Genomic DNA, 15939 nt, shown 5'->3' with positions numbered 1-15939 from the left:
TAAGTATGATTCCCAGCTTGGGAACATTACAAAAGTTACAAAGAATATTGATTTTGTAATCTAAGGGAAGTATATATCAGAGTGGTCATTTTTCCCCCCTAAATTGTCACCATTTTCTAAATTTAACAACTAAAATACTGTTCTTTCAGCATTATAATGAGATAATTAGAACAAGGCGAAGCTCTGTGCACCCTGGTACAGTTTTGATCTTTCTCTCTTTTGCCCCCATATTGTTTGGTGGATAACTTCCCCCTCTCTGTGTATTTCATCTTTAATTTCCAATCTCCTGCATCCCAAAGCCCAGAGCAACCACAGTATTTAATGGAGGGATGCTGAGTACTGTATGTCTAAGTTTTGTCTGAACAAACAAAGCATGTCTTTGTGATCATTAATGATCCAGTTTCCCAACGTACTAAAGAATTAGAATAAAAACAAATAGCTGGTCTTTTGTAGCTTAAAGGAATTAGGATTTCCCCTAGGCCGAATTTCCATTTGAATTGCCTGAAAGTACATGAAAATCAATGTAGCTCAATAAACAACTCTGTGTTTGAGACAGCACTGGAAGACAAATACCACAACAGACTCCACCTTTCTTCCTTTCTCCCTTCCCTCTTTCCTTCTCTCCTTAACCCCTTACCCCCCAACTCCTTCCCTTCCTTCCCTTCCTTCCTCCCTTCCCTCTTTCTTTTTCTTTCTNACCCCTTACCCCCCAACTCCTTCCCTTCCTTCCCTTCCTTCCTCCCTTCCCTCTTTCTTTTTCTTTCTTTCTGAAAGCAACACCTCTCAAAACCCTCAACTCAAACATATTAACTTCTTGTTAAGCCATACACATTGAGACTAGGTTACATTTTATAACAATGAAATGAAAATTTCAGGGTGGACGGCAATTTTGTTTTATTTACTTTTGTAAGTTTCAGCGCCCAAAAAAATTGTCTGGGTTGCAGTTTGTCTCATTTATACTTCTAAGAACTCTCATGTATTGGACACTATTTGCTATGCCTTTTCACAAGTGATTTACACTACGGTAATGCGTTTGATTCTAACAACTCTTTGAGGTACATAACATTTATATATGAGGAAGCATACTCACAGAGGTTAAAGGACTTGCCCAAGGTCACACTGATAGAGTAGATATGAGNGCAGTTAGATATGAGCAGGAAACAAGTGCTTTCCTATGGAAACCAAGTTCCAAATAGCCATCCGGGTCAGACCCCAGGGGACACACATGCACTCTCCCCTATGAATGACTACTGTCTTACAGTTTCGACACCACGCCCCCATGGGGAAATGCTGCCATGACAGTTCTGACAAGTACCATAGAGGGCCAAGAACTCTCTCTCCTGGCGGGCAGGAGGAGTCCCTTAGATGACAGGCTGCACCCTAGTCAGAAACCACCCTAGCTATGACCCGTAACCTATTCAAACATAAAAAGGAAAGACAACCCTGACCCCCCAGTACAGCTGCCCCCTCTGGGCCTGCCAGCTCTCCCATCTGAAGAGTGTACTTTTGCTTCAACTGCCATTAAACCCTTGCTTCCTGAAGAGTTTGGCTCTGAATTCTTTCTTGGTCCAACTCAGGAACCAAGGCCGGGGAACAGGACTCGCCATTGGCAACACGCTACGTAAATAATGGTGTGGCTGTGAGTCACATTCCAAAAGCTTCTTTTTTTCCCTCAAAAGCTCTTAAACATTAGACTATTCTGCTTCAAAATCACATATGATACGTATTATTATAGCCGTTTTATCNCGTGAGTCACATTCCAAAAGCTCCTTGTTTCTTTCTTCTTTTTTTCCCCCAAAAGCTCTTAAACATTAGACTATTCTGCTTCAAAATCACATATGATACGTATTATTATAGCCGTTTTATCTTTGGAAGAAAAAAAAACCCAACTGGGACTAGGAACAGTTAAGATACATTACAGTGGATAAATTAGGGAGCTCGAAAACATATCTTCTTTTTCATTTCATGTTTTTTCTCATTTANCCCAACTGGGACTAGGAACAGTTAAGATACATACATTACAGTGGATAAATTAGGGAGCTCGAAAACATATCTTCTTTTTCATTTCATGTTTTTTCTCATTTATGTTACCACTAACTTGCATAAGAAGTATTAAAATGTCACAGATGAGCTGATCAATAATTGCTGATGGGATGAGGAAAGAAATTCACAAATGGAAGGTAACGGAGGTGTGCAAATGCCACAGGAAAAATCAAAAGCTAAGTGAAATTCAGACTAAAAAGGGAATCCCTTGCTTAAATCTCATAATTTTCCAAATAAAGCAGAAATCATCGATAAATTCTAGAATTGTAAAAGACCTCCTGGGGTCCTTCAGATAGGAACACTACTCAAGAGACTTATGGATGGAAAAAGTTAAACAGAATTCCCCTCTTAAAAATACTCCCCAAACTAACAAAAAGAACAAAACCTCCCGTGTTTCACAACTAAATAATTATGGTATTGCCGAAGCTTATAGGGATCGAGAGGAGAACATTTCTTTGGGACCTTGTTCCAGGATTTAAACCTGTCTTCCAACCTGAGGTTCTTCATTCTAGCTAAGCAACATCTGGACAGTGTAAGCCCATGTTCTCCATTTCCGTCTGTGGAGAAATGGGAAATCCCAGTCAGCCCGGAGGAGACAATTCACCCATCTACAGACAGATCTGAGCCTTCCCTACGTTTGTAAGAACCCCCATGGTACGTAACAATCAAATGTGCTATCTGGGCTCCACGCCTGCTCCACTCACCCCTTCAGGTCACGGTCTCACCTATAACCTCCAGGGCTCTCAGGTACAAACAGATGGCTGGAGGGACAATTTCTTTTCAGCAACTGCTACCAAGAAAAGTTCTTGGGGAAGCTACAGCTTAGTAGCACTCAAAACATGGTAACATGGGATCCATCATTGCCCAGAGTATTTGGCTGTATTGCACTCAAAAGTTGTGGATTCTGTCTACAAACATCTGGTCAGCAGAGGCTGGTGTGGCATCTGCCTTGCTTCCATGGCCAATTAACTCCAGCCACAGGCCAGAGAGCAGTTTTCCTGTCTTTCTAAGCAAGAGGACTAGGAAGGGCCGAAGCAACTGAGTTGCTTTTATGTGGTTTTCGATTCTGGCTTTGGTTAAATATTCTGGCTTTTGGTTAAATATTCTGGCTTTGGTTAAATATTCTGGCTTTTGGTTAAATACATGCACAGTGAACTTGCTGAATTCGGCCAAGACAAGTATCTCCCAATACAGAACTGTTTGGCTTGTTTATATAGAGACAGCCACATGATATTCCAATTATGTCAACTCCTATTTATAAACCATTTAGTTATATTTAATATATTTTAACTTGCTTCTCAGTCCTCTAAATATTCTTACATCTTTCCTGTCTCATGAGAAACAAAAATAGGCACGTGAGTGTGATAACCATTGGACCCTCTTGTGGAATGGTTACATACAAAGGATGACAGGATGGGAGGTGAGCATCTAAACCAGTGCTATTACTGCTAAACTATGGTGGTGATAACAGCTGGTGGTTCCATCATGTAACTAACTTCTCTGTATTTATGAAAGGGTCCAACAGTCTTAAATGCTTAAATGCTTTTTTAGGGGGAAGGGAGAAATATTTATTTTAATCATAATATTGCTGAAAGTAGATTTCCCTTGGGCCACCTGGGTGTCTCAGTTGGTTAAATGTCCGACCCTTGGTTTTGTCTCAGGTCATGATCTCAGGGTCATAAGATTGAGTTCTGCGTCTGGCTCCGCTCTGGGCATGGAGCATGCTTGATATTCTCTCTCTCCCTCTCCTTCTGTCCCTACCCCCTCACCTCCCTCTCTCTCTCTCTCTTAAAAAAAAAAAAAAAAGTAGATTTCCCTTTGCTGCATTTTCCATCTGCATGCATCACTAGTCCAAGTCCAACCCCAGAGAGGAGAAGGACTTGGGACAATGAACCTGATGATTAGTATGCCCAATCTGCTGAACACATGATTCACAATGAGAGGAAAATATGAACACATTCATAAAAATATCAAGATGGAATCTCTTCAGGTAGATAAGGTGTTCAGTGAACACTCTAAATTCACAGTCCATTTTACTATCAAAATGCCTATGGTTTTATGAAAGCATAAACAATTTATGAAGACAGTAAGATGACTAATGAAGAATATTCTCTGCTTTCTATTGGGAACTTTTGTTTGCTTCTAACTGTTTAATTTCTCCGCCATCTCTCTCTCAATTAACCTCCCTGTTTGTATTCAATGAGATGGCACATAATATGGATAAAGAAAAAAAATCTTGCTGATTTATGAGTTCTCTTTCATAAAGCGGCAGCTTCTTTCAGCCAGATGTCTAAGTGTTGAAACTGAGAGGAAATGCACAGAATAGTAACTATCCCAAATGAGAAAACGTACTGTCGTTTCCTGGGTTGTTTAAATCCGTGGCTCACAAAGGCCTCTTTTTAAATGCCCCATAGGCTTCGCTGTGGACATATACACAGGGAGTAAATAGAAAAAAGGAACTGGATCCTTGCAAGCTAAAACCTGGAATAAGTAGCTCTGATAGTATAAAAGGGCCAAATGGTGATCTGAGGTTCTCTAGGTCTTTTAAAAGGTCCACTCTGAAGATTCATTTTTAGATGAAGCAGGTCCTTTATTTCCATATTGTTACTCATATGGAGTATAACAGCAACGGAATAAAATAAAACAATAGAAAATGGAATTGTTAACATCCACGGCAAGATACACTAGATTGTACAAAACGGACCTGCTGCTGACAAAGATCCCATGTGTTCGCAGACAACTGAGAAGTTGTCAAAGAAGAGCTCATCTGCGGGAAACCAACCAGGTGCTACTGGTGTGGTCAGTGACGAAACCAGTAGGATGATTTACTTAGTAACTGTTGGGTGGCAAGTTAAATTTGCCTATGGAAAACTTCACAGTACACTTCTTGTGTTTCCAAGCTGTATATTCATGTGTTTGCTGTACTTCCTAGGATCCAGAGAGTCAAAAATATAACATTCCCCCGCCCCCACCCGACCCAGCTAGAATCCATTCATTTCTGATGGGTATGGGGGTGATGGGGTCATACAATTTGATGGAGTATGATTGCAGGTCTATTTCTCTTGCCCTGCCTCTGGTAATATGGGCATTCTGAGATTTGGGGCATGGAGCTGTCTGGTCTCAGGGGTGCTGCATTATCCTATGTCCACAGAAAGATACACAGATTGTGGCTGTCAATGTTTTCTGCCTTGCTGTAGTTCACAAGTGTGGTTCACGTAAACAACAGGCAACCACTGCCCTAGACGCCTCTCGTAAGGAGTAGAGGAGGGGAAAGCCATATCGAATGCGTGGGGATGAGCCCCCTGCAAGTGCTAGGAATAGATGCACTTGCAGGACACCCCCCCTCCGTGGGAACTCCACACTTTCCGGATGTAAGGCAGTAAGCTCACATGCAACAAGTGAGACCCTACAGGCGGTTCCCAGGTAAAGAGTTAACACGACAGGTCTGATCTGTAGAAGTCTGCAGGGCTGGTCATTGGCTGGCATCTGGAAAACTGGATGTTCTCTACAATGAGGTGATTTTGCCTACCGGGAGAATATTTTCCTGGGAGAATCTGGAATTTTGGTGGTTGTGGCTGACAGAGGCTCCCTTTTGGAACAGTCCTCACAAAAAGCTCTGTCTCAAATGGGCTTCCCTCAGCAGAAGCACGTGTTCCTTGCACACATGTTGGTATAGCTCACCACTTGAGAAAGGGACCTGCTCCGTATGACCTGTCTTGGTGGGAGAGGAAGAACAGAGGAAGCCTGTGCATGGCTTTCTCCAGGCACCACCTGCTGGGTCCTTGCCCCTTTCTGATAACTATTACAGTCATGCACATGAGTGCCCTGAGTCTGTGAGCCCTTCTGTGGATCATCATTTGTGGGGGTAGGGGGATCACCACCCTTAAGACAGATGTCAGGAATGTCAATAAGACTGGAAAGCACCTTACTTGAAGTTCTGTAAAGACTGTGACAATTTATAAAATGTATGTGATTTTGACTTTTCCATGAAAAAATTCCTAGCTAGCCAGTCCCTGTAAGCAAGAAAGTCAAGTATGTAATACTTATAGCTGCACTGGAAGAAGAAATTTTTTCAGATACCAATACTCCCTCCAACAGCTCTATCAAATTATACCCTACGGACATAAAACACCATACCTCAAATTCTGAAATTTCTGTGGGGCTGTGTCATTTATAATTAACATTGTACACTCTTACCGAAGTAAGGCAGACATTTATTACTTACGTTTGTTGTATTTTCTTTAATTAGATATTTTAATTTCAGTGACTCAAATAGTAAAAAGCAAAGGCACTGAATACCTTGAAAATACAGTACTATGTGTGTTCTGGGAACTTTTGCGTCCATGTTAACTACCACTTACGTACCCACATTTTGATCTTAAACACCTATTTGATTGTTTCATTTAACCTATAGAGTTTCACCAACATCATATTTGAGTAAGTGTTACCATATAACTTTAAGAACATCTAGGCGTGTATGTTTCATTCTACTTTATTTCTTGTGCTACTACAAAATAAAGTCATAAAAAAAAAATCAAACCTCTTTTTGAAAGACTCAAGTATATCGACAGGTGCGAAGATGTATGGTGCTCAAATCTATAGAATCCAAAAAGGCCCCCTATTTGGCATCTTTTTAAGTAAAATACCTTTGCTGTTATGCAGTGGCACTATGGAACACTGAAAAATAATATTCAATGAAAGCATCTTCATAAGAAAGAAATGAAGTCATCTTGGGGTGAGTCCATTTCTGTAGCCACCACAAAAGACAGTGAGTGAAAAACCCTTATACTTTCTACTTGTGACAGCTGTTCGAAAAAGGACTGAACTGCCTATGCGGCATGATGGTCTTACTTGAAAAAGCAATTCCTTTTTAAGAGAGGCTAGTGAAAGTGAATTAGAGGAAATCAGCTTTTCCAAGTGGGGGGGGCGGGGGACAGCCCACAACCTGCGCGCTCCCCCCGCCCCCCACCGCGTTGCGCGCGCAGGGGGGCGGGGGCGGGGCCTACCGATGGTGCAGTGCTCTCCGTTCCAGCCCTGGCTGCATTCGCACTTGCCGTCCTTGCACGTGCCGTGCTCGGCGCAGCGCGGGTGGCAGGCCCTCTGACTGCAGGCGGCGCCCGTCCAGCCCTCTTCACAGCGACAGGTGCCCCCCATGCACACTCCGTGTGAGCCGCAGTCCACCGAACAGATTTCTGCATTGAACAGAGGAAGCAGAGCAGGAGGGAAGGGTAGCGGGGAGTGAGAAGGGGCGTGAATAAGCAGGGCTACATCTTCAACTCAAAAAACAAAACCACTGAAAAATAGATAAAAAGTATTTATATACTCAGTACATTTTAGCATTGACCCGTAAGAATTATAAATGGTAAAAGTTTACTTTTTCATTCGTCATTTAATTTCAAATGCTGCTGTAATTGTGCATAAAATACACAAGAGAATTTTGTTTTGATTTCCTATATTATATGTATGTGCGTATTAACAACACACACTACTAGCAGAACAGAACACAAGATTCATAACGAGAGGAAAATACACACGCAATGTATCTGAGAATATCTTTTGGCAGCCCAGGACACATGCACACATACAAACACATACATCAAGTTAATATAAAATTAATAAAATATTTCAGTGTCTAAGCATGTCCGGTATTTAACAGGAGTTGGGTTTCACCCCTCTGGCAAGAATTGCAAAGGGGTAATTTCTACTCCTAATATTTAAGTTTCTAAAATATTCAGAAACTTTTAATTAAGAAGAATCTTTTTTAGTGTGTACTTGGGCTTGCTTCTGACACACACAGATGCTGGTTAAATTAAAAAAAATTGTTTTTCTATTCAGTAAATTTGTACTGTGGACACATACGCACCACAGTAGAAAACCAGTTTAAAAATACAGGTATGGGGCGCCTGGGTGGCAGAGCGGTTAAGCGTCTGCCTTCGACTCAGGGCGTGATCCCGGCGTTATGGGATCGAGCCCCACGTCAGGCTCCTCCGCTGTGAGCCTGCTTCTTCCTCTCCCACTTCCCCTGCTTGTGTTCCCTCTCTCGCTGGCTGTCTCTATCTCTGTCGAATAAATAAATAAAATCTTTAAAAAAAAAAAAAATACAGGTAAGTAGTGACTCTGTCATTGGAAAAAATAGGTTTTTCAGGTACTAGAATGGACTAAAAGGAGCACAAGTGACCAAAGGACTTCAAAACCGTAACAAGAGGTTCGATCTTTAAAAAGAGCTCAGAAGGATATTTTCTATTTTATTTTTTTTACATATGAAGTTAAATAAAATCAACTACCTCTGTTTTCTACGATTTTAAGACCATTGCTTCATTTCAGTTTCCTTGCAAAAATAAAAACACTGAACAATAGAAACCGGAAAGCATTTCTAACAAACAGAAAATGGACTGCAGCCTTCTTTTTAAATGAGAAAACAGTAACTGTGTATGTGGTCACATGGTCATGTTTTCCCCACTCACTGCCCAAGTAACATTTCTCGGACCCTCAGTTCTGTCTCTCAGTCCTGCAGAATTGTAAACACCGTATCAAGGCACTGTGAGAGTTGTAACATTTTTTATAAACAACAGCCAGGATTATTAACTGGAAGCAAGTGGTTTATGTTTTTTTCATGCCACATTTTCCATCTCGTTTGAATTAAATTTTTGATTAAGAGATCCAAGATGGTGATTAACTTCAGACGAACAGAACGTCAACTCAGCTCCAGAAGAGGGAGGTTTCTTTCTGAGGTACCCCTTTTATTCAATCTAATCAATTTTTCATTAGGGTGAAGGTGTTTATCAGCGTTTAGCACACTAGCTTTGAGCAAGGTGCGTCAATCTTTGTAATGAACTTATTAATTAGAGTTAATTTAATTGAAGTGGAATTGAAGGGCTAATTAATGGACAAACTGCTGATGAAGATAGAGGAAATCTCTGTCGCTTTCAAACCTACAAACTTTCTGATGGAAATAATTCATTTCTCCTCCTGTAGCAGCTTAACCCAATGTTTCAGCAGGTGTACAATCTACTCTTATTGAATTTAGATATCTGAAGGTCACTTCCACGACAACAAAAGAGGTAGCTGGTAAAGTGTTTTGCTTTGGGATTCAGTTAGTTAGAAATTCCCAAAATTGCTTCTAGTAAACTTTCAGCCACGAATGTGAGTTACCATCAATGTTTTTGTAAACTTCAAATGACAGCTGTGCCATGTGCACATAAATTTCAGGCACATGAACCAGGATATTTTCACAGGGCGAATATATACATATTTGATATCTTTACTAAAAATTCTAAGTTTTCTGTCTTTTTGCAGCTAATAGCAAATTTTAATAAAGTCTTTTTTTATGCTAAATTAGTTTCTTCCAAAGAAGAGTACTGTCTGTATTCATTATTCAACTCAATATATTGAGAGTTTAATGTTTTCCTGTTTTGCATTGGGGGTGTAAAGATGAATAGGGTGAAGATCTTAGCCCACTGTGTCTAAGCAGTCATTTTGTATACAGGTAAAATTAGATTTTCAACTGGCAAAATAATTTCATCAGCATGAAAAAACCCTCAGTCTAAAGATGTAAAATAATGATAGGTGATTTTGGCAGCCAGTTTAATCTTTTAATTAACATCTATGCCTTTTTTTTTTCCTCGTCATTCATGGCAATATCATTTTATGAAGAAGACTGAATTATCTTTTTAAATTTTATTTAATTTTTAAAATTTTTTAAAAGTAATCTTTACAGCCAGTGGAGGGCTTGAACTCACAACCCTAAGATCAACCCCAAGTTGCATGCTCCGTTGCCTGAGCAGCCAGGCGCCCCAATTTGAGCTACAGTATCAATTATAAAATATCCTTTATAAAATAATTCAGGTAATGTATTAAATAACATTAGATGAAAAAAAAGGGCTGTTTCATTATTTCCTTCCTACTCCCATAATTGTGGGAGACAAATTAGAATGGCAATATTTCAAACCAGTATTATTTTATAGCTATTAATTTATGCTTATTTTACTGATGAAGGCATAAGAGACCTGAATCAAGTTCTTTACTATAAAAATAATTCTATCTATAAACTTTAATTGGATTTTTTTGGTGGGATGCATTTTTTAGTACAGAAGCCAGAAAGGGAAATGAAAACTCAACAAAAATAATTAAATGCCTATTCTGATTCTTGGGATTGTAAAATACATTTTTAAGAACAGAGGACAAAATAAGTTAATGCGTTATTTAAATAATGCCTTGCACCTGTGCTTGATAATGTTGGGTGGTGATGATTTCCTAGAACTCTTTAGTGTGGCATTCAAGGTCCTCTATAATCCCACCCCCAGTTTTTGTTTTCACTCTCATTTGTCCTGTACATGTTATTTGCTCTAGCGGTCATGAATTTTCTAACCAGTTTCTGGTTCTCCAAGCTGTGTGAATCAACTCATATTTTTATGAAACAGTAACAAACATTAACCTGTTTGCCTCCAAAAACGTATGACCAAAAATGTATGACCAAAAGATGAGGAAGGTAGAGGAAAGGGAAGGAAGAGAGGGAAGGAGGGAGGGGATGAACCAGGAGGGAAGGGAACTGAGGGAAGAAGAAGGAAGGAAGGGAGTGAGAGAGGAGGGGGGGATGGAGGGAGGGAAAGAAGAAAGGAGACAGGAAGGAGGAAGGGAGGAGGGAAGGAGGGAAGGAAAAAGAAGGGAGGGAGGAAGGAAGGAGGGAAGGGAGGGAAGGAGGGAGAGGAAATGAGAGTGATTATGTAAGGAAGAAAGTACATTACTTGTCCCTTTGTGCCTTTACTAGGATATCTACTTGGGCTTCAACAGAATTTTCATCAATATTACAAGTTAGCCTATACAAAACTGTCTTTAGTGTTGGGCTTCCTGGATTCAGTTTGTAGTGGGTGAAGAATGGCACATGCGTCCGTCAGGCCGCTGATGACGCATGGGGTAGCGGTCATGTCATCCAAGTTTCTCAAAGTGCCAGGAAAGAGTGATTTGTAAAAATTACTAGTCTTTTTCTTCTTCTTCTTAAAATAAGTGTGTTAATTCACTGCCTAGCGGGATTTCTCTTAGGTTAATGCCATTAGGTTATATTAATAGATGAAATAATTTGCATTTCATAAATTTCACAATTGGAGGAACCGTAACCAAGCAGTACTTCCATGTGGAAGCTGTTCTGAATCAATGGAGAACTGTATGGGCCACACTAGCCTTCAGAATTGTACCACCATAACTATGACCACCATCGGCACCACCACCCTTGTTAATGGGTAACCTGTATTCAGTACTAGCCATGTATAAGGAGCTATTCTAAATGCTTTTCACATATTAACTCATTCAAACCTTATGACAATTGTCATATTATCATCCCCAAGTCACAGGTAAAGAAACTGAGGCACAGAGAAGCATTTTAAATAGCTGATCAAACGCCGTAGACCTAGGGAATGGCCAGGCCAAGCCCTGGACTCAGGCTCCAGATTCCCCGCTCTTAACCACTCAGTTACAAACAGGGCTTCAGCGCAGAAGGCAATCAGTGTGGACGGGATGAGGGATAGACAGACGGCTTCCCTGAAGCCAAGCCTTATGAGGAATGTTTTTATTTACTCAACAGTGTTAACAAGACCTGTCCTTTTGCTTTCCCCTTTCTTCCCCTTCCCCTCCTCTCCATCTTCGGTTTCTCCTCCACCTCTGCTTTCCCATACAGAAGTCATCCTTTCCTCCATGTCTCACCTGTCTCTCCCCATCGCCTCCCCTGTGTCCTTGCCTCACCCCTCACCCCTCCCCGGCTTCCCTGCCTTCTCCAGAGCCATGACCCTTGCCCCAGCCCGCCCTGGTTGCAGACGTTCGGCTCTTGGCCCCAACTCCTGTGCTGTGTCTTCAGCAAGCTCTGTCTAGTTCTCCTTTAGAAGGGCCCTCAGATTTATCCTTTTCATGTCAACGAACTTCAAAGGAATTCGCAATCTCAGCACGTCACACTCTGGGAAAGATCAAACGTGTCTTCCGGCCATCAGATTCCGACTAGTCACCCTCTCTGACCCAGAATGGACTGGAGAGTTCTCACACACTGCTCTCACCACTCTGGTGGGCACACCTCCTTGTGACGAGCGGCTTCTCCATTGTCTGAAGCATCATCGTTAAGCTGCGTCCCTCATAACTGGGCCAAACCCAACTCTTGCCTCCAAACACCTTTTCTGTACTCTCCCGTGGTCAGAACACTACTTTCATAGTTGTATCTTCGTTGACAGTAGTCGTCGTAGTGGTAGTACTAGTAGGAGCAGTGGAGGTGGCAGCTATATTTGGACTTTATTGTGAACTAAGTGGTGTTCTAAGTACTTTATATACATGAATTTGAGCAATTCCCAAAGCATCTCTGTAAAGAATGTCTTGATTAGGGGCGCCTGGGTGGCACAGCGGTTAGGCGTCTGCCTTCAGCTCAGGGCGTGATCCCGGTATTATGGGATCGAGCCCCACATCAGGCTCCTCGGCTATGAGCCTGCTTCTTCCTCTCCCAGTCCCCCTGCTTGTGTTCCCTCTCTCGCTGGCTGTCTCTATCTCTGTCAAATAAATAAATAAAATCTTTAAAAAAAAAAGAATGTCTTGATTAAATCCATTTAACAGATGGGTAAACTAAAACATTTCAGTAGTCTGCCTAAGTCTACACAGCTGTTAAGTAGGAGAGGATGGACCTGAACCCAAGCGTCTGATCTCAGAGTCTATGCTCTGAAGTACTTTCTTGGACTGTTCCCCTCGTCAGAAAATACCTCCTCCCATCCCCACACTAACTGCCATCTTCAAAAGAGCAACGGATGGGAATCCAAATCTTGTTGAAAACTTCCACTGTGCATCAGGGCAGGAGGACTCCTCTGAATGTTGATTATTTTTACATATTATTCCATGTCACATGCAATAAAAGATTCAACTGGGATGTATTGGTTTCTAAGTATTTCATGTGGGTTCCACCTCCTTGCCCCAATTAAACTGTAACCTTCTAGAGATTAGAACAGCACCTTCTTGCACCATGTGACTAACGTGGTCATGGAATTAATTCACGGGATATAACCGGCATTAAAAAAAATAGCATATACTTGGAGAAAAGAATCTGTGTGTACCACTTTGTAAGGCTTTGTTTCGGTTATGAGATTACATGTGTACGCACAGTAGGTCACAATGTAAAGCTGTTTGAGGCTGTGGGTCAGGGTCAAAAATTTGAAAGCTGCTATCCTAGACGGTAAGAATGAGTCATTATTCTTTACTCTTACGGGGCTCATCCCCATACCATGCACACGGCTGTTGATCAGTAACAAACTGACTGACTGAAAAAAAAATTACTACCTGCCATTTTTATTATAATCATAATATTGCAATTTTAAAAAAAATCAGTGTTGGACCATTGTGCACATCATAATATCTATATATGTATACGCTATTGTGATCCCGCTTAGCCTTATGTTGTCAAATACTTTTCCAATTGAGGCTTCTCTGTTATGAGATAATGTGCATTCTTAAATCCACAAACTCTACACAGGCCTTGAGAGTTAGGAAGACGGAGTATTTTAACACAAATGAAATATTATTCTTTACCATGCTACTAAAGGAGAAATTTTAATGACAAATTGACCTAGCCTGTTTCTTCTTCTAAGGCCATGGAATTGCATTACTTTTAACATTTATTGCTATAAATCATAACTCTAACAAAATCTATATTAAATTTAATAAGTGTGTTTTTAAAAATTAAAGTAACTTAATCTTTAGCTACACAAATAAGCGTGCAGTCATCCTGCCCTTATGCACCCTACCATTTGAGCAGTCCGGGCCGGTCCAGTTCGGGTCACAGGTACAGGAGCCACTCTCTTGAAGATACGTGCCATGACCAGAACACTGGTCTGGACACATGGTCTTCACTAGTTCACAATTGCTACCACCCCATCCTGGACTGCAGTGACATTCCCCGTGGATACAAACACCGTGATTGGAACATCCGGGGTCCAGACAGTCGGCTGGAGCAGAGAAAAGAGAAATTTCACAATTAAATCTAGAAGATGTCACACATACCTAATGCATGCAGGATAAGGAACTAAATCCCAATCTGATGGATATAAAAATTCTGGAGACTCAACTATTCACCTACCATTTTCAAGAACTTGTTTCTGAAAAAGGCAAAGAATCATACAATAAGGCATTAAGGATCATACCATTTAGGTAATCGAGAGTCTTGCAAGGATTTGTAATTTTCACAATTACACACATATATGCTCTTGAGATTTCAGACTATTGCTCTCTGTTCTGCTTAATCAGATAGTAATAAGTATTGGCTTCTCTGTAACCATATTGTATCAGCTGACCTAACCCACAACCACTGAGTCCTGACAGCTGTATGGGACTCTCAAACTGTTTGAGAAATAAATGAGTTGCATACTCTCTATCCTTCTTGATTCACTTTAATGTGCTTTAGATGACGAGATTTAATTTAGCAATTTGACTCAATAAAACTTTACACTTGTAGGGTCAATGGCCTGAAAATTTAATTCCAGAGACTTAATTGCATTACTTTCTCTGTGCAGATCAATAAAATCAATTTGATTGAAGAACGGAAATGGTGCTTTTCTGCTTTTGGAAAAAACAATTCAACTGCACTTTACAGTATAGCAAGAAGCCCATGGCGTACTTTTTTCCACTAGTCTGTTACGTGATATGTTACATCTTTCGAGAGATGCCAAAATGCTAGACTTACAAGCTGGCCTCCATGTGAAAAACTGTAAAAACAAAAGCAAAAACAAAAACCCAAACAAAACAAAAGCACACCCCAAGAAAGCAAAGATAAAAAAACAACAAAATGAAACAACAGTCCACTGTTTGTTTCAAGACACAAGTGTTTAACGCTTCCTTCCTCAGAGTGGGGGGGGGGGAGAACAATTCATATGACTGGAAGCAAAGGGGCTCTCTGGCATTTGTGTTTTTTATTAGTTAAAATGTTAACAAAATGCTGCAGCCATAAGTATGGAAATCAAAAGTTCCTTTGACGAGGAGGCACGTGAACAGACGCAAAGTGAGGACTGCAAAGATCATGTCTTTCGAAGATAAGCACAGACGTCCGCAGACACGGGCGCGGTTACCTTCTTCGCAGTTTTCTCCTTTGTATCCCGAGTTGCAAGCACAAGAGCCCATGATGCAGATCCCATGCCCCCCGCACTGCGGGTCAACGCACTGCGTGGTGGGCACATCGCACTCGGTGCCCTTCCAGCCACTGTAGCAGAGGCAGCGGCCCCTGGAGTACTGCCCGTTGCCGCTACACAACACCGGACAGGCTGCTGTGAAATGAAACACGACAGGAATTAACAGGCACGTTCTCAGGCGAGGCCCTGAAAGCAAGGCGATCATCGCTGGAACGAGGAGTTTGCCGGTTTTCTCCCCTTTTCTTTCTTGCCTTGCTGGTTTTCTGAATTGCTTGTGTTTCTACAGCTTATTTATACTGGCTCAAGGAAAGGCTCTAACTTGCATACCTCTGGAACAATCCGGACCTAAAAATCCCGGAAAACAATGGCACGTTCCAGAAACACACTCTCCATTTCCATGGCAATTTCGGGGGCATTCCACCACAGACTCTGAAGAGAAGAGAGAGAAGGAACACTTAGGGTACAGCCTGCTTCTCGCACAAGGTAAACTGGGTCACTTTGATCGTTTTAGCTCCACATGGAAGGAATTAGGGATGGCCCGCTCCGTCACCAAATAAAAAGGTTTCATTGACACCAGATTATTTGAATAGTCAAAGCAAAGCACGGCTATCTCCAATGCAGATGGTTTTAAGTGTTTTCAAGATGCACTGTCCTCCAAGATACTTCCAAAGGATAGGTTCTTCCAGTGCTTCACGGTATGTCACAAAGTCATAAATAAACAATTTAAAAGTAAGTCTCATGTTTTACTTCAGGCTTT

The 15939-nt window shown here is 41.2% G+C and overlaps 1 protein-coding gene across 6 annotated transcripts in view; it reads right to left on the bottom strand.

Annotated features, from left to right (window-relative positions):
• TENM3 (teneurin transmembrane protein 3) overlaps positions 1 to 15939 on the bottom strand; it is a 605330-nt gene that overhangs the window by 95430 nt on the left and 493961 nt on the right. For 5 of the 6 annotated variants that reach the window (XM_034647494.1, XM_034647495.1, XM_034647496.1 and 2 more), the window contains 4 exons: positions 15510 to 15611; positions 15123 to 15317; positions 13806 to 14006; positions 7050 to 7235 (listed from right to left, as the gene is read on the bottom strand). In XM_034647494.1, the coding sequence (XP_034503385.1) occupies positions 7050 to 7235; positions 13806 to 14006; positions 15123 to 15317; positions 15510 to 15611 (684 nt within the window). The remainder of the gene's footprint in view (positions 1 to 7049; positions 7236 to 13805; positions 14007 to 15122; positions 15318 to 15509; positions 15612 to 15939) is intronic. The other variant, XM_034647497.1, reaches the window with a different exon arrangement.

The sequence above is a fragment of the Ailuropoda melanoleuca genome, chromosome 18 (genome assembly GCF_002007445.2).
Source record: "Ailuropoda melanoleuca isolate Jingjing chromosome 18, ASM200744v2, whole genome shotgun sequence".
Classification (NCBI taxonomy): domain Eukaryota; kingdom Metazoa; phylum Chordata; class Mammalia; order Carnivora; family Ursidae; genus Ailuropoda; species Ailuropoda melanoleuca.
Note: the sequence above shows the minus strand (reverse complement) of the source record. Positions and strands in the feature narration are given on the sequence as shown.